Raw genomic sequence first — 23,399 nt, 5'->3', positions numbered from 1 at the left:
TCAATTGCTTTCCTATATGTTAGCGATGAGCAAATGGAACTTTAAATTAAAAACACATTACAATTTACATTACCACCCTTAAAAATGAAATAGTTAGGTATAACTCTAACAAAATATCTGTAAGATCTATATGAAGAAAACTACAAAATTCTAATGAAAAACATCAAATAAGAGCTAAATAAATGGAGAGACATTCCATGTACATGGTCAGATAAGACTTGATTTTGTTAAGATGTCACTTTTTCCCAACTTGATTTATAGATTCAAAGCAATCCCAATCAAAATCCTAGTAAGTTATTTTGTAATATCAATAAACCAATTCTAAAGTTTATATAGAGAGGCAAAAGACCCAGAATAGCCAACTCAATATTGAAAGAGAAAAACAAAATTGGAGGACTAATACTGCCTGACTTCAAGACTTATTATAAAGCTACAGTAATCATCCCTGTACTGGCCAGCCACTCGAAAAACAAACGCACAAAAAAACCCTACAGTAATCAAGACAGCATGGTATCGGTGAGGCATGGAGCTGGGGACCCGACGCCCCTCCCAAAACCAGGCACACTGCCAGCACCAAGAAGCATGCGAAAAACATCACCTCCATGTAGGTGGCCCACCAGCCACCACAATAACCATGGCTGCCGCAAAAGTGGCTAGATGCCACAACCACCATGCAGGTGGTCTGCCAGCCACTGGAGTGCATTCACACAGTGAGAGTCACCAGCAGAGACCAAAGAAAAGAAGAGGATGTCTCTCTCCACAAAGGCCATTCCAGAGTGACAGAAGAAGCATCTGCTCTACGATAATATCGGGGGACTTGAACTCACCTCTCAGCATTGGACAGACCATCTGGGCAACAAATCAACAGAGTAACCATTACTATTTCAGAAGGAGAGAAGAAACCTAGCGTAATTGGGGGTGAGGGGGGAGGAAGGGGGGATGGGGAGAGATTAGACAAGGAACATAAAGAATAAGTACAACTTGTAACAATATATGTGCTAGTAATATTGATTTGATCAACATATCTCAACATTGAACCCCAAAAATATGTATACTCAATTGTGATTCAATAAAAATTAAAACAAACAAACAAAGAAAAAACTACAGTAATCAAGACAGCATGGTATGGGTGAAAGATTAGAAAAATAGATGAATGTAACAGAATAGAGAGCCCTGAAACAGACACACACACAAGCGCGCGCGCACGCACGCACGCACGCACGCACGCACGCACGCACACACACACACACACACACAGTCAACTGAATTTTGACAAAAAAGAAAAGGCAATATAATGGAGCAAAGATAGTCTTTCCCACAATTGGTGCTGGAACAACTGGACATCCAAATACAAAAAGATGAATGGGGACACAGACCTTACATCTTCACAAAAATTAATTCAAACTGGATCATAGACCTAACTATAAACAAAAAACTATAAAACTCCTGGAAGATAACACAGGAGAAAATCTAGGTGACCTTTGGCTTGGCAATTACTTTTTAGATACAATGCCAAAGGCGTCATCCTTAAAAGAGATAATTGATAGCGGGGCTTCATTAAAATTATAAACTTCTGCTCTGCACAAGACAATGTGAAGAGAATGAGAAGACAAGCCACAGACTGAGAGAAAATATTTGCAAAAGACATCTGATAAAGGACTGTTATTCAAAATATACAAAGAACTCTTAAAACTCAACAATAAGAAAACAAGCAACCCAATTAAAAACTGTCAAAAGACTTGAACAGACACCTCACCAAAGAAGATATACAGATGGCTAGTAAGCACATAAAAAGACGTTCTACATCACATGTCATTAGGGAACTGCAAATTAAAGCAACAGGGAGATGAAAAACAAACCCCCCTCAAAACAGTGAGAAATCACTACACCCCAATGAGAATGGCCAAAATATGGTAGTGACATACATCAAGTGCTAACAAGTGACATACACAGTGACAACATCAAGTGCTAACAAGGATGTGGACCAGCAGTAACTGTCATTCATTGCTGGAGGGAATGCAAAATGGTGCAGCCACATTGGAAGACAGTTTGTTTCTTACAAAACTAAACATACTCTTACTATATGATTCAGCAATCACACTCATTGGTATTTACCCTCATGAATTGAAAGCTTATGTCCACATGAAAACCTGCCTATGAATGTTTATAGCAGCTTTATTCATAACTGCCAAAACTTGGAAGCAACCAAGATGTCATTCAGTAGGTGAATAGATACATAAACTGTGTTACATGTAGACAATGGAATATTATTTAGTGCTAAAAAGAAATGAGCTATCAAGCCATAAAAAGACATGGGGAAGCTTAAATGCATATTACTAAGTGAAAGAAGCCCATCTGAAAAGGCTGTATGCTGTATGATTCCAAACATATGACATTTTGGAAAAGGTAAAACTTTGGAGATAGTAAAAAGATCAAGTGGTTGACAGGGGTTAGGTAGGAGGGAGGAATGAATAGGCAGAACACAGGATTTTTAAGTCAGTGAAACTATTCTATATGATAGTACAATGGTGGCTACCTCATTTGTCCTTATATGTTTGTCAAAACCTATAGAATGTACAACACCGAGAGTGAACCTTAATATAAAATATGGACTTTGGATGATAATGATGTGTCAATATAGGTCCATCGATTACAACAAATGTATTCCTCTGGTGCAGGATGTCAATAGTGGGAGAGGTTGTGCATGTGTGGAGACAGGGAATTTTCTGTAGTTTCCACACAATTTTTCTGTGAATCTAAATCTGTTCTTTTTAAAAAAAAAAAAAAAAGTTTACTAATTAAACAAAACAAAACAAAATAACCGTGAAAAACAAAAACTCCAGCAAACCGTATAGAGCTAGGAATCTCAGTGAACCCAAAGCAGAACAAACACAAAGAAATTCACATGCACATACATCAAAATCAATCTGTTGAAAACTAAGGATAAAGAGAAAATCTTAAAAGCCAGAGGGAAAAAACATGTTATAAAGAGGGAGAACAGTGACAGCCAATTTCTCATAAGAAACTATGTAAGCCATAAGACCACAGTACAACATCTTTAAAGTGTTAACAGGGAAGAAAACTGCCAGCCTATAATTTTATATCCAGCAAAAATATCTTTTAAAATTAAAGGTAAAATAAAGACGGTTTTAGATATACTGCTGCCAGGAGACCCACACTACAAGAGAGGCTAAAGGACGTTCTTTAGGTTGAAGGGAAAAAATACCAGGTAGAAGTCTGGATCTACAGGAAGGTACAGAGTATTAATAATGATGAATACGTCAGTAATATAAAAAAAAACTACTTTTTCTTTGTGTTCTTCTTTAAAAATCAGCCGACTGAAGCGATAACAATAATGTACCGTGGGTTTACCACAAATGTAGAAATACCATATAGAATAGCAATAGCACAAGAAAGGAAGGGAGTGAAAATAGAATTATACATGTGTAATGTTCCTACTTATACATGAGATGGTATATTATTAATTAAAGTAAATTGCAATAAGTCAAGAATGCATATTGTTGTCATGAGAAAAAACACACAACAAGGCATAGCTAAAAAGTTATTAGCGAAGAGAAAATGGAATCATAAAAAGTACTCAATCCAAAAGAAGGAAAGAAAAGAATGGGAAAAAAGAAACATTGAACAGAGGGTGTAAATAAAACACGAATAGCAAGAAGGTTGACTTAAATGAAACCATATCAATAATAATAATACATATTATTAAATTCAAATGAACTGAACAGTCAGACTATTTTTAAAAAGCAACAGCTAGGTTATATGTCGTTTACAAGAGATAAGCTTTAAATATAAAGACACAGGTTGAAAGAGAAAGGATCAAAAAAGATATACTATGCAAACACCAAGCACAAGAAAGCTGGTGTGGCTACTTTAATAGCAAACAAAGTAGAATTCAAGACAAGGAATACTGGGCTGGCTGGTGGCTCACTTTGGAGAGTGAGGTGTTAATAACACTGAGGTCAAGGGTTCAGATCCCTGTACTGGCCAGCCACCAAAAAAAAAAAAAAAAAAAAGACAAGGAGTATTACCAGAGATAAAGATATTAATTTCATAAAGATAAAGGGACCAAAGAGACATTAAAGTCCTAAATGTATATGCACCTAATAACAAAGATTCAAAATACATAAAGCAAAAATTGACCAAATTAAAGGGCGGTATGGAGAAATCTACAATCCGAGTTGGAGAGATGGGGAATGAAAGAGACGTAATTACAGAGTCAAAGAGACAGACACATGGAAAGAAAGAGAGAAAAAGAGAAACAGATACAGAGACACAGAGAGCCAGAGTGAGGGAGACAGAGGCAGCCTGATTCTACAAGAATGATGGGTACTAGAGACATCAAATGACTGATGGGAGGGTCAGGGGCTCTGGTTGCAGGGGATGTAGGGCCAGAACAGGAGTCTGGGCCTGTGGGATCTTGCAGGGGTGGCTGCAAGGCAGACAGCATCACTTACCCGTTGCCCCGCAGAGCCTTGGGGGCCAGGCTCCCCACGCAGTCCCTGTGTCAGAAGGAGAGGAATGGTATCAGCTGCCCCACAGGGGGCTCTGACCTGAGGCCCCCAGAACTCCCCAGAATCCCCCACCTGGGGCCACCTGGGTACTCACTCTCTCGCCCTTCTCTCCTGGGTGGCCAGAGATTCCTTTGGGTCCAGTGGGGCCTGGAGGTCCCTGAGACAAGACAGGGCCTCAGCCTTGTTGGGGCAGGATGGAGTGGGCAGGGGCTTGGGTGTAGAGGGGTTGGGGAGGCGGCCCCAGCTTTGCCTGGGCCCCTGGGCTCTTTACCATACATGCAAAGCGTCGCACACAGCAGGCAGTTCATACAGTTCAGTGTTAAGAGATGTAATCACGGAGTCAGACGCTCCCCACCCCAACCTATGGACATTGCCATGTGCTGGCCACAGCCTTAGGGTAAGAATCTACACTTTTCTTGGCCTTAGGTGATAACAATACTTGCTTCTCATTACATGGATTGAATGAGGTTTATGGAAAGTAGTTTTCACATTAAATGCTCAATAAATACATGTTGATTGAATGAGTGAAAGGACGGATGGATGGTTGAATGGCTGAATGGCTGAGAGGATGGATGGATGGATGGGTGGGCACATGGTGAAAGCATTTGGAGAACTACTCACCATGTTTCCAGGACTCCCAGGGACACCTGTGGGGCCAGGAGGTCCAGGGGGACCTGGAATAAGACAGGATGTCCTCAGTGCCAGAAACAGAATACCATGCCAGGAAGTCCCCCCTTAGCTCTCTTGATAGTCACAGCCCTAGTCCCTCTGCCATCTACCAAGCCCATTCCTTACTCCAGGCCTGGACTCGACTTACCCATGGGCCCTGGGGGGCCTGGGAGGCCAGTGGGTCTCTGGGGCCAGTGGCTTGTCTCAGTGAAGATGTTGGACAGTAATGGGTCCCCTGGGAGAGGAAAGGTGGTTAGTGAACAGAGCTGGGTGGAGTGGGGTCAGTCTTCACAGCCACCTCTCCCAAGACAGCTTTGACTGCTCTACAGGGCAGCCTGCAGTGTGCCTGAGGCCACCAGGCACATGCTCCCAAGGTGGAAAGTGGGGAGAGTGGGGCCAAACAGGACCAGGAGGCAGGGAGATCTTAGTTCTGATCCCGCCACAGTCTAATGGGTGACATCCAGCAAGACTCCATTTTGCTGAGCCTGTGCCATTGCCTGTCAAATGGGAATAATAATGAAAGCCACCATTTACTGATCACCTACAGTGTGCCAGGCTTCTGCACATGGGTGTCACAGAGCTCTAGGAGGCTGGCACCATCACTCTCCCCATTGTAACAATGGGGAAACCGAGGCTTGGAGAGGAGGAATGAATAGTGAGAAAACAAATAGTGGAATGGGAGAATGAATGAATGGTGCTGGGTCACGTGCCAAGGCCATGGTGCAGATGGGGTGAACCTGGCCCTCCACACTGATCCCTGAAGCATACATGTAGGACAGGCTGCGCCGCAAAGGGAGGAGGCCAAGGACACATGTCAGGGCCCAGCCTGGAGGAGGGACCTGGGGCCTCTCCCAGCAAAGGGCCACTGCTGCGGCCTTGGGAGCTGAGGGCTGGCTTCCTGCTGCGGGGCATTGAGCTTCCCGGTGCTCTGAGGGTGGGTTTCTGGCCAGCTCCAAGGCTTGGAGAAGGCCTGATGCAGGGGGGTTCTGAGCACAGGCTCTGGAGGCACCTGGCCTGGAAAGAGTTTCCCCACACCCAGCTGTGTGACCTTGGCAAGTGTGACTTCCCCTCTGTGGCCCTCAGTGATCCTCATCTGTGAACAGAGGACAACAGCGCCCGTTAGAGGACTGGGTGACAACTGGCCTACGTGTCCAGCCTGGCACACAGAAGGTGTATGGTAGCTGGTAGTGGACACTGTGTGATGGTCACTCCAGCCTCACCCACCCCCGCTTTGACCTGCTGGGACCCCGGGGGAACTCACCATGCTGGGAGATCCAGGCATGGGGTGGGCCAACAGGGGCTGGGAGCCCAGGAGGACCAGGAGGGCCAGGAGGGCCTGGAAGTCCCCTCTCTCCAGGGGTGCCCACAGCTCCAGCCTGGCCAGGGCTCCCTGGGGGGCCCTGTGGACCTGCAATGGAATACCGGGGGTTGGTGGGTGTACTGGAGGCAGAGAGGCCCAGAGTGGCTTCAAGTGGCCAGGACAAGGCAGCCTGGGGCAGCAGGCATGAGAGTAGGCTCCTGAGTCCACAGGCCTGCCCCCCTGTCCCCGGTTGTCTACTAGGGAGATGAACACAGCATCCCTGTCCTTTGTCCCATCCAGGCAGGGTCTGGGCTTCCTTCTTTTTTTTTTTTTTTTTTTTTGGTCGTTTTTTCGTGCCCGGCACTCAGCCAGTGAGTGCACCGGTCAGTCCTATATAGGATCCGAACCCTCGGTGGGAGCGTCGCCGCGCTCCCAGCGCAGCACTCTACCAAGTGCGCCACAGGCTCGGCCCTGGGCTTCCTTCTTTAGGACTCCTATACCCCCAACATCCCCCTAGGAATTCTGGTCACATGGGGTGGGCACTGCTGTTTCTCCTCTGCCTAGCCCCACTCCTACAGGTCTGGGAGCTCCAGGAGGGCAAGGACTGATCTGGCCTCACCCCAGTGCCCAACTCAGAGCCTGCTGAGTGTAGGGGTGCAGGCACCAGGGACAAATGAATGCAAGAGAATGGTTCAGGAAAGCCCAGGTGTGAGCGGAGAGGCCAATGGGTGAAAGGGGCTCAGGCCACCCCGGCTCTGTCAGGAGCAGGGAAGGAAGGCCTGGGCTTGGTCCCCCTGGTGGGGGGATGGCCAGGGGAGCTGGGGGTTAGTGTTGTGGGCACTCACCTGGTGGACCTCTCATCCCCATTGGGCCCCGGCTGCCGACATCTCCCTTGGGGCCAGGGGGCCCAGGCAGCCCTCGAGCACTGACTCGGTCTGTGGAGTAAAGTACCTCAGGTCAGCAACTCTGGACTTGCTCTTGACCCCTGCCCTGGCCTCAAGCCAGCACTTACCATTTCGAGGGAACAGTGGGGCCCTCATGCTTTCTCTGGCTCCTGGTAGCCCTAGAGGGTCGGGGGGGTAGGCAGGGGTCAGTGTCCCTGCCAGGCCTGGGGGAGGGAAGAGTCATCTAGAGTTCTTGCCCCCAGCTCCACCCCTGGCAGGGGCTGCTCGACTGCCCAGGACTCCCCAGAGACCATCCCCTCAGGCCTACTGGAGAGATGGGGAGACTGAGGCCTGCCAGGGGGTCAAGCTGGGAGTCAGCCCCGGGGACAGGAATCTTGCTCCCCTGACTCTCACCCAGTGCTCATTTCCATGTGGGAGTGACGCCCCACCTGACCCACTCACTCTGGAGGCTTCCATCTCCGGGGCTGCCCTGGGCAGCTGGGGAGCCCCAGAGCGGGGCAGGGTCCACAGGGGTAGCTGGGGTTGGGGGCACTGCCTGCTCCGTGACTGTCAGCAGGGCCACCTGTGAAGGAAGAAGATGGACAGGGTGAGTGCCAGGGTCTCACCAGGAACAGGCCAGTGAGGGGGGCTGTGTGGGGGGCTGGCAGGGGCCCTGAACTTTATCAGGAGTGACTGTGTGTTCACAACATTCGTTGCAGAAGGCATTACATCGCTGCCACCCAAGTAGAGCTCTGACTGTTGTGCTGTCTGCTAGGTTACACAGTGTTTTTCTATGCTTATCTGCATAAACAATATGAAGCTCCTCTTGGTCTGTCAAAGCAGTCTGGAAAGATTTTCACTAAAGGTGGAGGAAGCTTGCGAAGGTCTAACATGAAATAGAGGCCTGGGGGTGTACAAAAAATCCACTTTTGGGCCCAGGGTGAGGAAGACTCTGGAAGGTCAGGGGTGCCTTCTGAGCCACTGAGGATCAAGGAGAGGCCAGCTGACCACTGGGGGGGGCAGGGGGCAGGGGGCCGCGCAGGCCTGTCCTCAGAGCAGATGTTCCATAATTATACAACACACCTTGCGTTGTCTGGTTTTCAAATTTCCCTGTTTGACAGTTAACACTTTGGTAAACATCTTTGCATCTAATCTTCTCCTTAAGATAAATTCCCAGGGAAGGGAATCATGGAGCAAAGCAGGTATAGACAAAGTGTGGACGCGTCTACTCATGTTTAGAAAATGTGGAAAAAAAGATGATGAATGCTGACAGCTGCTCTCTTTGGGGCCGCAGGTGACTGATGCCAATGGTTTTCTGGCAGATTTTGCACATTTCTGAGTTTTCATATGTCTAAATTTAGAATCTTTCTTTACTGTCTTACTTTTTAATTTTTAATAACTTTTTATCTTGAAATAATTTGAGATGTGTAATAGATGTTTTGCTTTTGAAACTGGAAGATAGTATTATGGCGGGGGGAGGAAATAAAGGAAGAAGGTGACAAGGCCCAGAAGGGATCCAGCCACAAGCTCTGGGGGTATCTAGCACATCTGGCTGGGATGGGGTTGCATGGGAGGCAGCAGGGGCCTCCTGGAGAAGAGCAGGCTTCCCAGGGAGGGGCGCTGCAGGAGAGCAGAAGAGCCGCACGGGTCCTGGAGGAGGCCGGGGCGTGCCTGCTGGGAAGCTGCCTGGGAAGCTGTCATTGAGGAGCCCTGGAGGGCGGTGAGAGGTGCAGCTCAGAGCTGTGCAGGGCACGGGGTGCAGGGAAGGCCAGGGAAGGCCAGGGGGGATGCGGGGAGCTGCTCACCCACCTTGGCCTCCAGCACCTTCAGACGTTCTGTCAGCTCTGACACTTTGCTGCAGTTGAGACAACCTGTGGGGAGAGAGAGGGCTGGGGCCAGAGGTCCCAGGCTCCCCCTCAGAGCCCTTCAGCCCCTGGGGGGTGGGGACAGACAGCTGATGACCCCATGAGGAAGTCCAGTGGGGGAAGGGGCTACAGAGTCACAGCAGGTCCAGGGTGGACCTCACCTTGTGGATTTCCTTTGATTCTGGAGCCTCCAGAGAGGACCCGTTTCTCCCACAGCAGGAACGGGGGATCTGACTCCTGGCAGCCTCTGCACCCAAAATGTCCCCTTTCCCAGAAGCCAGAGCAGGAAATCTCATTGCTTCCCACCTGGGCAGGGTGGGGCCAGGGCTTGCCTGCCAGCTTTGGGGACCACCATACTACAATCTGGATTGGGCTGGCCTCAGAGGTGCCACCCTCTGACCCTCCCCTGGAACCACCGTCCAGCTCCTTCAGCTTCTTTGGGGAGACACCTAAGTTATTCCTAACAACTCCAGCCATTACAGAGCCTCCAGCTGCTGGCAGCTTTACAAGCAGGTCTCTTTAGGCCTCAGCACAGCCTTGTGCATGAGAGGAGTGTCACCCTATCACACCTGAGGACAATAGGTTCAGAGCAAGGGTGGAACTCACAAGCACACCTGAGGTCCAGTACCAGAGCCACCTCCTCCTGGCTGCAGGGCCTTAGGCAGGGCAGGGCAGGGCAGGTCTCCTCTCTGACTTGCATTTTCCTCCTCTTTAAAATGGGAATGAGGTCTTGGGGGAGTGTGGACAGTTGTGAGGTTTAAACAAGCTAATGAAGGAAAGCACCTGGCACAGGGCCTCCCACATGGCAGATGCTCAGAAAAGTGTAGTTTAAATAAAAATTTAAATAAAAAAGAGAAAACTGGGGACTTGGACCTGTGTCTGCGAGAGTCCATGGGTCATGGGTCTTGGGGTGCCTGGGCCTAGGTCAGACTCCTTTGTGGGGCCCTTCCTCTGTCCTTCGAAGCTCTTTCCAGCCTAGAGAGTTCAAAGGCGGAGGAGTGCTGTCCTTGACTCTCCACTGCTGGACCCAGCTGGCTTTTAGGACAGTTACCCCCCTCCAGCCCAGGGAATGCCAGAAGCTGCGCCAGGACCCACCTGAGAAAGCCATGGGCCGAAGCTCCATCCGCCGCATGGTGTGGCCGGACCAGCCAGGCTCCACGAAGCCAGAGGAGCCTGCAACTGAGATTCGGTGGGGGTGAGAGCCCTGATGGCCCATGCCATCCCTGACTCCCCTGCCTTGTCAGACCCCCTACTCGCCATTGTAGCCCCAGCAGGGATGCAGCCTCCACTCAGCGTACAGGGAGACAGGCCCAGAGGGGTGGGGCAATTGACCTGGGCCACACAGCATGAAAGGGGCTGAGCTGGAACAAGGCTGACCCTGATAGGGCTGGTGAGAGGGCTGGCAATGGGCCCGGGGCTATGGATGAGGCTGGGGGCTTCCCCAATGACCCCAGCCAGCTACACGAGTTAGGAGTTTAGAGCTAACAGACAAGTTCAGGTCCAAGCCCCACCACTTACTGACCTGGGTAGCTTGTCCTTTTTGCACCCACCTATTTTCCCTTCTGTAAAATGGGACACTAAGACCTCATACCTCCCAGGCTGGTGTGAGGCCTGAGGACAGCAATGTGGGCAGAGGGCCCACGTGCACACAGCAGGAGCTTACTAAACAGCAGCTGTGACTGTCACCATCCACGCTCCCCCTGCCCCACTTGGTAAGAAGCAGCTCCAGCCTGGTTTTAAATGAAAACCAGAGGGAGGCTGGCTACCTGGGAGGGCAGGGGGAGCCTGTTCCAGGAGCCCACCCCTGAATGAGACTCATCCTTGCTTTTCCCCTTGGAGGAAAATGAGGCAGAGAAGTGAAGTGGCTCGCCCACGATTGTCCCCCCAAAGGACTCAAGCCTGGATTTGGACCCAGGTCAGCGTGACTCCAGGGCCCGATCCCTTTATTTAGGGGGCCACCCCGCAGGGAGACCCAGTGTCTAGCAGGAGTGATTGTGCCTGAGAAGAGTGGCCTCGCCCAGCCTTCTTCATCCTCTTTGCTCCCAGGTGAAGATGTGAAATGTCATTTTATTACTTTTCTCAGGAAGTTGACCAAAAGAAGTGGCCGTCCCTCCACCTCTCCAACTCTAGGGAAGTCCGAGTTTTCTCTGTGATGAAGCTTTGACTTCTTCCCGCCCTCTGCACTACCCCGCTACCATTTTCCTTTTTTTTCCAGAGCACTTTCTACCCTCTAACCTGTTATTGACCGTACCAGTTACCCACAGGGCAGGGACCTCGTCTGTCTTGTGCTTGGCCTAGAAAAGTATCCAGCACCCAGTAGGGCCTCAGTGAAACTCATGTTGAAGAACACACACATCACGGGCTGAAAATAAATTTAAGCAAGCAAACAAAATAAAAGGCTAAATAACATGGACGGCAGACACAAGTGTCTTGAAAATGAGCATAGATGTTCTAACGTCACACTAGCGTGTCCCCAAGTTGTTAATCTGTGAACCTGTGGATGGAAATTCTTTTCATCCAATTTGTTTTTGGACATTTCACCAGGAGCTGGAGAGAACTACAAAAACTAACAAAAACAGCCTGACCAGCAGCGCAGACATAAGGGGCTCAAAGTAATTGCAAGTTTAAATTTAAAAAAAAAAGAAAGAGACAGTTTAAAGAAATAACAAAACTGTCAAAAAGACCAGAAATTGTTGGCTCTGGATTCAAGATTCACAAAAATGACCCAAAACTCTCCCAAATTCTGATAAATGAACATAAATACTTTCAGGGATGGACCAGGTTGTAAAACAACCCTATAGCACACAAAATTCCAGTAAGGAAGAAGCCGCGGGGTGGGTAAAGGTCTCCTGTCGGACAAAAATGTCATGTCCCTCCCACTGGTGTTTGGCCAGGGTCCCTGAAGCAGGCCCCAGTGGGCTGAGAGGACCCCTCACCCTGGCCTGGTGGTTCTTCCTGAAGGGCTCCTCCCCAGCCCCATCCTGGCCCTCCCAGGAGGGGAGGAACTGGTCCCAGGACTGTAAACCCCAGCTCCACTCCCAGGCCACTTCCCACCACCTGGGAGGTCCCACACACACACACACACACACACACACACACAGCCTCCCCCAATCACTACAGCTATAGCTCCCATGTCACCTCCTCCAGGAAGACTTCCAGTATCACGGTACTCATCAGGTTACCCACCAGAACCAAAGGCCCCCTTGAAGCTCTTGTCACTCCCTATCTTGACCTCTGTAAGGCCAGTGCTACCTGCAGTTTCTAGCCCTGTGCCCCATGAGCAGCTCCCCTTCTCTGCCCAGTGCTGGTCTGTGCCCCTTCTCATGGGATCCTTGTGACACCCCACGGCACAGATGAGAACACTGAGGCCCAGAGAGGAACGGCTGCCTGCCCTGTCCATGCAGCAGGACAAGGGGGGCCAGGATTCCAAGCCTGCCCTAAATTGGGATTGGGGGGTGTCCCTGGGCTACACCTCCATGACTTTCTCTCCCAGGAGAGGAGCCAAGGGAGAGGCTTCCTCATTCACTACTGACCCAGCTCTGCTGGGTTCAGTGACCACATTCCACAGGGATGCAGCCTCCCCCACCCAGCCCTGGTCTTCTGGGGGGAGTTTACGCCGCAAATGTAAATATTTGCTGCTGGTGGCCAGAGCCAGGGGTTAGGGTCAGAGCTGCAGCTGGGAGCTCCTAGAACCCTCCAGCCTTACCAGGAAGTCTCTGGGAAAGTTTGGTCTGTGTCCATCCTGGGTCCCTCTTCAGGATAAGCAAACTTACCATTCAATTCCTGAGCACCCATTTTACACCAGGCCCATGCCAGGCACTGGAGATACTGGAGTAATGATGGCAGGATGGGGGCTGACTCAGCTGGGGGAGCACCAAGAAGGTCATAGGCAGAGGGGACAGCCACTTCCAAGGCCGTGGACGTGGATGGGTAAGAAGGCTGGTGTAGCCAGGGGGTAAAATGGTGGGAGGGCGAGGCTGGGGTGCGATGTTGGGCCTTGATCCCACGAGCAGGTGCTAGGAGAGCGGAGAGGGCAGCCCCCCCCCGTCTGGGTGTACAGGATGGGCTGGCAGGGAGGTGGGGGCTGCTAGGACTCCCAGACAGGATGGGAGTGGACAGGTGGTAGATGCGGGCGGATTCATGCAGGGTTTAGCCCTTGGGACTCGGAGGCTGCAAAGTGAAGCACAGGCTTGCCACTGTACCTGGCACCGGGTTAGAGCGCAAGAGATGTCTGTGGGAAGTGCCCAGCCCTGGAAGGTAGGGGAGGCTGAGGGCCCTGGGAAGGGCCCTGCTGGAACCTCACGTCTGTTCTTAGGCTTTTTTATTGTGTGGCCTTGGGCAAAGTTCCCCCCTCTGGTTCCCCATCATGGAAGACAAGGGCTGTAAGGGTCCACAGATGGGGAAGGGACGTGTATGCTGAGGACAAGGGGACCAATGATGAGGGAGCAGAGACAGCCGGCTCCAGGGGGCAGAAAGGGAGAGGAGGGCCAGGGAGCCTAGCCTCTCCATCTGTCTACCTGGAAGCACTGGGGCTGAGCTTGGCTGCCACCAGCCTCACAGGTGGCACTCCCACTGTGTGAACACGCTCCCCAGGAAGTCCTCAGCCAGCGCTGCTGTGGGGGAAAGAGCCCTGGCGCCAGAATCAAACCGACAGGGTCTGCATCCAGCTCCATGGCTCTTAAGGCTGTTACCCTGAGCAAGGCATTCCCCTCTCTAAGCCTCAATTTCTGCATCTGGACCTTCCAAACCATGACATGATGGCACAATGCAGGTGGGTATACAATGCAGTGCCCAGCACAGAGGACGGTGGCAGCTTTCCTTCCCCTTGTCATTATTACTGCAAGAGGGGTCTGGTGCAGGGGAGGGTCAGAGCCCTGGGGAGAAACCCGGCCACAATGCTTACTTGCTGTGTGACTTTGTGTGAGACCCACACCCTCTCTGAGCCTCACTTTCATCTTCAGGACAATGCGGCTGATGGGTGAGAGATCTGTTTGCAGGGAGCCTCCAGAGGCAGGGTGACATGGGGGTGGTCACCAGCTTAGGGAACTCAGGGAGTGAGGCCCTGGCCCAGAGAAGGTGATTGCTGGGTTCTGCCCATCCCTTCTGACGTGGCTCTGGCATTGTGCCTGCCCTCTCCCCGCCCCTCCCGGCCCACGTGCTGCATTCTGGCCTTGGCTCCTCCTCGCCCATTGTTCCTTACTAGCCCCATTGTTTCTGATGAGTGAGCTGGGGCCAGGTGAGAGCCTCAGGCAGCTCTCTCCCTGCCATCCAGCCCCACCTCTCAAGGCCAGGAGGCTGGAAACTTGGTCAGGCATGTCCCAATCCTGGTTCTCACATGCTGAGTGACTCCAGGCCAGCCCCTTCACCTCTCTGAGCCTCATTTTCCCCGTCTGTAAAATGGGGCCTATTCTAGCCCTTTCCTTAGAGTTTGTCATAAAAATCAAATGAGATCTTCCTCATTCACTGTCACAGAGTGAATGTCCCATTCTGCAGATGAGAAAACCAGGGCTAAGAGTGGTGAAGTCCTTCACTGGAGCCCTCCGGCCTCATAAACATCAAGTCTGGAGACTTGAGGCCTGCCTGTTGAGCAACTGGTTGAGAAGTGGGATCTCAGAGGTGAGAGGCAGAGCTGTGTCTGCAGGGTCACCACAGATTACACAGCACAGGGGACAGAAGGGGAGAGGAAGACATTTATCGAGTATCAACTATGTGCCCGGCATAAGTGCCCACTTCTCAATCCCAGGTGACTTCCAGATAAAGCCAAGGCTCAGAGAGGTGAAGTGACTTGCCCCAAGTCACACAGCAGAGTGCAACTGATCCAGGGCTGGATTCTGAAATGATGGGTATTCCCTCTCTTTCTTCAGCTCACTCGAGGCTACTCTGGGCCCTGAGACCCCTGGTGATGAAGCTCTATGGCCCCAAGATCAGGTCACAGCACTGGACAGGCCTCATGGGCAGTCACCAGCAGTGAAAGCAGCCGGCCTGAAACCAGTTGTGCAAGGAAGAGCAGGGCCTGGGATGGGCCAGCAATGTCCCCACACCTCCATGTCCCCCATTCCCAGGGACCTAGTAGAGCAGTTTTCCAGAAATTCGGATTTGGGCATCCCCTTGCCCACCTCCCTTTCCCCAGGCGGTCCCATACCCCTTGGCTGGGGAGAGGCCCCTCCCATCCCATAGACATCACGTAGTACCCATCATTGGCTGCCACACCACCTGTGGGGTCTTTACTACCTCATCTCATCCTGGCCACATCTCTGGGAGGCAGATTCTATCATCCTGCCCATTTCACAGGTGAGGACGCTGAGGCTCAGTGTGGGGGAGCCCTAGGTTGCTGCAAGTGCACACAGCAGCTTGGCGCCCTTTAGCAAAGTCACCCCTCCCTCTGAGTAGGCACAAGAAAAATGCCACCTGGATTGTGGAACCCCCAGCCTGGTGCCCTTGCACAGTGACTTGGATAATGCTCAGGGAGGCCCCAGTCCAAGTCCACACAGTTGGAGTGTGGCAGAGCTGGCCTGACCTATGAAGCCGTGGATACTCCTGTCCCCAGGCTGGGATCTGAAGGCCCCACACCAGGAGGTGGCAGACCTCAGGATTGGCCTGGCCCCCACGCCTGTCTTGTGCCCCTGCCTCACCATCGGCACAGTCTCCAGCCCTTAGGCTGGTTCCAGCGGCCAGATTCAATGGCATGTGAGCTGCCCCCACTCGTCCTCTGTCCTAACCCGCTCCAGGAAGGCCCCAGAGACAGGGAAGGGTGCCCTTGGGAGGGGAGTCAGGGACAGAATGGCCTTTGTCTGGGAAGGCCCTGCCTGGGCTCAGGTCTTCTGGGCCTAGGCGGCCCCACACCCTGGGATGTGCCACCTCCCACCATCAGCTCCTCTGTGCCTCCTTGGCAGCCGCCCCTCCTGGCTGGCTCTTCTGCTCTTCAGGCCCTTCCACCTTCCCCTCTTCCTCCCACCAGCAAGGAGAGGGCGCTGTTCCTGGCTTGCCTTCAGATGTCTGCCTGCACCCAGCCTCCCACACCGGCCACATGGCTGCCTCTCTGCAGGGGTGTTCAGCATGGGCCGGCTCCCCTTTTCCCTCTGGCCACCCCAATCCCCACCAGCTCCACTGCGCTCTCCCACCCCACGTCAGAACCCGCCAGGCCCCCTCTCTTCCTCACATCATGGTGGGTTCTGCCACCCACGCCCATCCCTGTGTGACTCTGGGCACTCAACTCCACTTCTCTGGGCCTCAGTCACCCCACCTGTGAACTGGGCTGTTGTGGGGTCCCAGAGAGGTGAAGTGTGTAAATTTCTCAGGAAGAACCTAAGAGTGGGGGCCACATTCCCTTGATTCATGTGGCCGCATTTCTAAATGTTCGTGCTTCTGGCATCAGGATACATCCTGCAACTAATGTTCACCTTCCTGAATGTGAAGGACCCTGAATGCCTCTTCCCACTGAGGAGCCTGTGGGCCTGGCTCTCAGGCTGCTTCTAGGCCAGTCCATGATCTTTAGGACCATTCTTGGGAACACAGCTCTCAGTGCCCGAAAATCTGCCACTCGTTGGGTTCACCAGGCAGCGAGGGTGGGAGGGGCCCAGACCCCTCAGCAGAGAGGCAGGTATCCTCGAGAGAGGGCTCCCTGGGTCAGAGTGTGGCCAGGCTCTGCGGAGGCCCGGACTGCCACGCTGGGTGCCTTGCAGGATGCTGGGCCCCAAGCCACCCTGAGCTGCACACAGAGAAGGTAGATGGGGTGGGAAGGGACATGCACCACACATGGGGTGCCCACCTTAGTCCTCCCATCCCTAAGGTCTTGAGGCAGGGGGTGGCGAGTGGCAGGTGGATGGGGTTTAAATCCTGACTCTGTCACTTAGGAGCTGTGCGCCCATCACCTTCCTGAGCCTGTTTCTCACCTGCGGGGTGGGTATAGACATTTTTACCTCTCTGACCCACCCAACTGACTACAGAGACTCTTTGCTTCCATGCTGTGTCTGTTACCACATCCCAAGGAAACATGTATGGATCCCATGGAAACATCTATGGGTTTTCCCCAAGTTTGGAGGGAAGACTTGGGACGATGTAACTTAAAACGTGAGCTACATGTATGAAATTCTTCCAGGGGTCCTGAGGGTCTCCCAGGTGGCAAGCATTCGCCACAAGGTGGGGTGGGGGAGACAGTAGGCGCCAACTGTGTCTGAGCCGTCCTCGCCCACGCTCCATGCAGTGGGTCCAGGGAGCACAGTGCTGTGGGCGTGCAGCGTCTACGGACTTAGCCACAGGTTACTGCCCACGTGTACCTGCGGGAGGCTCCGGGAGCTGGCCAGGCAGTCCTACCTTCCTCGCAGCTCACCCCTGCGTGCCCAGGGCAGCACCTCCACTCGCGGGCAGTCACTGTCTTGTACATCACCTTGTACGTGGGTCTCACCACGGTTCTGTAGCTGAAAGAGTGCCCAGCTTAGACAGGGTCCTCCAGCGCCCTTCTCACTGCCCTGGACGCCCATGGGGACAAACCCAGCATCTCTCTCCTCCTGCATTCTGGGATTCAACCCTTCCACTAACCCCCACCACATCCCCCAAATGCTGGGATTGAATAACAACTGGACAGGAAGCCCCAACAGGCTGAGCCAGGCTGTCCTCAGCAGTGGATACTCGCTGAGTGAAGGCATGCGGGTGAAAGGAGAGTCCCTCCCCCAGGAAGCCCTCCAGGGGGCCCAAGAGCACATGGGGAGGGGCTGAGAATGGGCACAGGGTCAATGCTGCCTTTGCTCCGCCTGCCTCTGGCGTCCGTCTGCAATCCCACCACCAGGCCTCTGCCCACATCGTGCCTCCACCTGCAATGCCTTCAGCTCCTGCTGCCCACCACCTCACTCACCTGCTCCCCGGGCAGCTCATGGGCCAGGGGCAGTTCTGCAGCACTCGCTGAAGGTAGGTGCCATTTTGCACGTGGCATGAGATAGTGCGAGTCACCACATATGAGCACCAGTTCCTGAAACAGACCCCAAGAGAGGAAGCTCAGGTGCCACGCACAGCCCCCTGCCCAGGACTCTGGGAGGACAGGCGAGGGGATCCGTGTTCTCTCCAGGTAGTCCTGAGTCTCCAGGGAGAGATCCCTGAGCTCTGAGTTCTTTGGGCCCCAGTAGGAGTCTCTGTGCTGCCTGTGGCTGAGGGGTGAATTCCATGGCCTGGAGCGGGGGTGGCCGTGCCAGGGGCTCTCAGGAGATCTTAGAGAATGAGCTGTAGGGGCACAATGGGGCAGGGCATTTTCACTGGTGTTCTCCCTTCTCAACATCTCTTCTCTCCAACTTTGACCCATCCAGGCCACCATGGCTCCCTGCCTCCCATGTGGACACAGCAGCAGCCTCTCTGTCTGCTCCTCAGTCCCTGTCCAGAGGGAGTGTCACAAAATGGAAACCTGGCCATGGCCCTTCCTTGCTCACCCCAATGCCACAGCCCCCAGATCTCCAGTGCCCACACCTTCTGCAGAGCCCTCACCTCCGGGCCTTTGCTGCTGTAGGGCCGCTGCCTGGAGCATCCTTTCTCCTCTCCTCCACTTGGTGCCTCCTGCCTTCAAAGCCCCGCTGTGCTGTCACCTCTTCTCTCGGCCATCCCCACCTGAGCAGATCAGATGGTTTCCTGCCCTGGATCCCACAGCACTTTGTACACCTGTCACACTGGATTAAGTTGGTGACTCATGCCTGTCCCTCTCCACCAGCATGTGAGAGGAGAGGCCCTGTCTAAATTATCCTCATGTCCCCTCTGTGTGATAGCCAGGATGTGTAATCAATGTCCCATGCATGGAGGACTGACTTCTCCAAAAGCCAACTAATAATCATGTTGCGCTGCACATATTGATCACTTACTGTATGCTAAGGGTATTTACACATCCTCCCCAGTTTTAGTATATGTGCTGCCGAAGCGAGCACTACACATCCTCCCCAGGAAGGCACCCTCTCCCCAATTTTACAGAGGGGAAATTGAGGCTCAGGGAAGTGAAGACAACTGCTCACATCACAGAGCTGGTGTGTGGAGGAGCCGCAGTTGAACCCAGGAATGTGGCTGGCCTGGCCTCTGACTCCATCCCAAAGGCCACAGCTCCTGTCTCCTTCCCGTCTACTCGAGCCATGGTCCATGGCTCTATGAAGGCCCCAGCCTGGGAACCTGCTGACCCTGAGCTTGAGACCATGAAGGAAACTCTGCTGGGGTGGGGGACTCAGGCTGAGAAGGGTCACCTGAAACCATCCCTTCTTCCGCAGCCCCTGCAAAACACACAGGACCCATAACCCCATGCAGCGCTGAGGGCCGCTGAGCACCTGGAATGTCCCGGCCATCACAGAGGTGATTGGGTCCACTGCAATCCAGTCCCCCCAGCTGCCACCCCGCCTCCACCCTGGCCCACCGGGAAGGAGAAAGTCCTTGGCCAGGACCAGAACTTGGTCAAATTTGTCTGTGGGACCCTAGAGAAGTCCCTTCATCTTTCTGTGTCACACTACAATCAGTCCAGGAGGAGGAAACAGCCCAAGCAAAGGCCTGAGGTGGGAGAAGGGACAATTCAGTTTGGCCCATGAAGCAGCAGCAGGAGCTTGACAGAGCCCTTGGCCAGCCATCTACGGCAGACGTGACAGGCACTTGCTGTGACACTGTCGGGAATGGCACAAAATTGGGAATAGCCTAAATGACTATTGGACCACCAGACATAGAAAACTAGGCACTAAGACAGAACCCAAAATCTCCATGTGCTGAGAAGCAGCTATGACACCTGGGTAAGAGGGAAAAGGCAGGCACAGGCCAATTCTAGAAAGGAAGGGAGGAAGGAAAGAAGGGAAAGTCAAACAACTATACATGTAGCCACATATGTAAGTGTGTGTGCATAAAGTTAGGGAAAATTATATTCTCTCATCAAATTGCCATCCCTGCAGGCAGAGAGCTTTCCAGTTGCTCCATCTCCCACACTAAAGCAGCCTCCGTTTACCATGCTTGCTGCACCCCAGGAGCTGTGCCCTGGGCCTTCCATGTATTAGCTTGTTTAAATCTCACACCCTATCATGAGCACCACTTTACGGATGGGAAGACTGAGGCTCTGGTGTTCAGGATGTGCCCCAGACACCCATGAGGGGTGGCATGGCACAGTCACAGCTCAACTCACAGCTTGTCCTCTTAACCACAGGCTGGAAATGTTTCTCCTAATGAGTAGGTGACGATTTTAAATGTTTAAAAGATACATTTCAAAAAGGCTCCCTGTCTTGTAAAACCTCAGGTCCCTAGAGCTGTGGTTTTGAATCTGCTGGGGTTTTGTTTGGAGGATGGGGACATAAGCTCTTTTGAGAAATTGATGTGAATGGGGGCTCCTCCCCAGAAAAATGTATAAAACTTGGTGTACACATTCGGGGGTGGGGGGAGCTCAGAATCTCCCTGCAGCCTATGTGACATTCCCCAGCCCGGCCCAGGAGCTCAGGAATGAAGAAAAGGAGTATGGAGGGAGTAATCTGGGCACGGAATGAATACTCCATGCCAGCATGCAGATGCACACAAACATGCACACACAACACACACACACACACACACACACACACACACACGCCCCCGCATACAGGGGCAAACTTGTATGCACAGGCACAGCAGTGAGCACATGCACATGGGCACGCCCACATACGCAAGCACATGGACACATATACGCATGTGTGCATACAGTGCATGGACACACATGTGCCCATGTGCACATGCACAGAGCTACACAAGCACACAGACACACACACACTCATGCACACAGACAGGCCGAGGCAAATCCAGCAGGACACTCAGTCACAGAAATAACTGTCCTCCTTGTACCCAAGTCCACATGTACAGACATAGGGCTGTGTGCCCTCACACATGCGCACGCACATACACACACCAGCACACACACGCACCCACTGGCCCTCTCACGTGGACACAGACAGGCTGAGGTTGTGATCTCTGCAAGTATCCGCACAGGCACACAAAGGGCATGTGTCTTCACCCATGTACATGCATGCACACGCATACACACACACACCTCTCATATATACACAAACAGGTGGAGGCAGGCCCAGGGGAGCACATAACCACTAATGACCTTCCTCTCGCTTATGTCCACACAAGCACACACAAGGCCCTGTGCCCTCACATACGTGCATGCGCACCTGCCTACCCAGCCCCTGGACTGGGCTGGGAGAGGTGAGCCTGTGACTGTCCACAATTGCCTGAGCTGCCCTTCTTTTCACCAGAAGGAAGTTAGAGAAAACAAAATTTTCCATCCTCCACCTTGAGAACCCAGCCCTGATGCTCCCAGTATAAGCCCAAGCTCCTCCACAGGGTCCCAGCCTGGGCCTGCTACCCTCTCGCCCCTCTGTCCATTTTCCAGGGGCAGCAAGAGGCCTTCTCTAAAGCACAGACATAACGCTGCCACTGCCTGCTGGGAAATCCACAGCCCACCATGGCTCCCTACTGCTCTGCAACCCTGCCTGCTCCATCCTTCATCCTTCACCTCTCCCACACTCATGCTGCTCCCTCTCTCACCTCTCATTTTTGCCTAGGAGGATCCTCTGCCTGGAAAGCCCCCTCCCACCCTGCTCTGGAAAATTCCTACACATCCTTTGGGTCTCAGACCCAAGGCCAGGCAGGACTGGCCACTTTAGGGTCCCCCCTCAGCCACTCACAGTCGACCTGAGCTTTACTCTCTCCCACAGGTTCTGGGGGAAGGGCATGGACAGAAAGCAAGCCAACATAGGGCTCAGCCCGAGGACGCTCAACAATGTTTGATGAATGACTAAATGACCAAGAACAGACAATGGCCCTGGGCAGAGGTCCCAGGACCTGAGGTTCCCAGAGATGGGCAAAGTACCTGGATGCCCTGCCTCTACCCTGCTGCCCCATGGGGCATCCTTCCCTGGGGTGTGGTCCGTGACAAGCTGCCCAAGAGCCAGGTGAGGCTGGGCGTTGGGCAGGGTGAGGGCTGGGGCTGGGAGGAGGCAGCACTCCCTTCCTGGGCCTGCCACTTCTGCCCATGCAGCTCCTCCTGGACCCCAGAGGCCACCAGGAGGGGAGAAACAGGCCAGACCAGCTCAGCCTGGCACCAGCCACCCCCAGTAGGCCCCCCCACCTGCTCTCCACCCCATGCCACGAGGGGCCCAGGGGACTTTGTCTCCACAGGGCCCAGGGCTGCGATCCGGAACAGTGATAGGGGCTAATTGCAGGAGGCAGCCAAGCGGGCCTGGGGCCAAGGGCCGCTATGAAAAGGAGAGGAATGAAAGGGGCAGGGCGGTGGGGGTGGGGTGACAGCAGCCACACGGGGTGGGGGGGTGGTGGCGAAGCTCCAGTCCTGGCTCTGCTGCTTCCTAAATCGGTGACCTTGGACAAGCCTCTCTGGTCCTCACTTTGTCTGGGGACAGCAGAATCTCCTTGGCAAGGGAGGGTTCACGCAAAGTGCTTAGCACAGAGCTAATAGCTATTGTTAATTCCTGTTCCTGGACGGTGGGACCATAGCCCAGACATGGGCCCCACACCTGGCAGCTGTGGTCCAGGGGCTTCCCTGGGGCTTGGGGAAGGGAAGGTCCTCCTCACAGGTCCTCCCTTTGATTTCAAGATAGGGATTGATTGTCAGAATCTGCATTTTACAAGCGGGTTCTAAAAAGGCACCTGCAGGTTACCCATGTGGCAAAGAGCTGGGATTGAAGCCCTGTGGAGAGGGGCTGGGGAAGATGACATCCATTCTTGAGCTCTGCACTCTCTCTGATCCCAGGATTTGCCCAAAGGAAGCTGGTGCGGCAGCGGCTAGAGGCCTGGGCCAGGACGCTGGTGACAGCTTGAACTCTAGAGCCGCAGTGCTGAGATGAGTCATTAAAGGGACTGGGGGTTCAGGCTGGGAGGGACCTAGCAGGGGCAGGAAGCAGCCCCAGCTGGAACTGGGGGATTGGCAAGGGCAGGAGCAAACCAAGGCAGCTCTGCATAGCCCCTTGGGCACCCTAGTTCTGGGGGTCTCAATGTCTTACCGAATTCCTGGGACTGGGGGCGGTCCCTTGGATGCCTTCCAGGGCCTCCCCTTCCCTGGGCACAAAGCCTCTTTTCTGCCTCTGGTCCCTCGGCTGCCAAGGGGTGCCTGGGGTGCCGGGCTGGGGTGGAGGGAGAGCTGATGGGGCACAACATCCCCATGCTG

General features: G+C 53.1%; 1 protein-coding gene across 3 annotated transcripts in view; it reads right to left on the bottom strand.

The window, feature by feature from the left end:
• Positions 1-23,399, bottom strand: part of EMID1 (EMI domain containing 1) — a 43,009-nt gene that overhangs the window by 17,469 nt on the left and 2,141 nt on the right. For 2 of the 3 annotated variants that reach the window (XM_063087257.1, XM_063087256.1), the window contains exons 2-12: positions 18,102-18,215; positions 17,564-17,667; positions 10,346-10,429; positions 9,195-9,256; positions 7,848-7,968; positions 7,347-7,436; positions 6,463-6,609; positions 5,350-5,436; positions 5,154-5,206; positions 4,627-4,689; positions 4,476-4,520 (exon numbers count right to left, since the gene is read on the bottom strand). In XM_063087257.1, coding sequence (XP_062943327.1) covers positions 4,476-4,520; positions 4,627-4,689; positions 5,154-5,206; positions 5,350-5,436; positions 6,463-6,609; positions 7,347-7,436; positions 7,848-7,968; positions 9,195-9,256; positions 10,346-10,429; positions 17,564-17,667; positions 18,102-18,215 — 970 coding nt within the window. The remainder of the gene's footprint in view (positions 1-4,475; positions 4,521-4,626; positions 4,690-5,153; positions 5,207-5,349; positions 5,437-6,462; positions 6,610-7,346; positions 7,437-7,847; positions 7,969-9,194; positions 9,257-10,345; positions 10,430-17,563; positions 17,668-18,101; positions 18,216-23,399) is intronic. The other variant, XM_063087258.1, reaches the window with a different exon arrangement.

Source organism: Cynocephalus volans, chromosome 2 (assembly GCF_027409185.1).
Source record: "Cynocephalus volans isolate mCynVol1 chromosome 2, mCynVol1.pri, whole genome shotgun sequence".
NCBI classification, from domain to species: domain Eukaryota; kingdom Metazoa; phylum Chordata; class Mammalia; order Dermoptera; family Cynocephalidae; genus Cynocephalus; species Cynocephalus volans.
The sequence above is the reverse complement of the archived record's forward strand: the minus strand, read 5'-3'. Positions and strand labels throughout refer to the sequence as shown.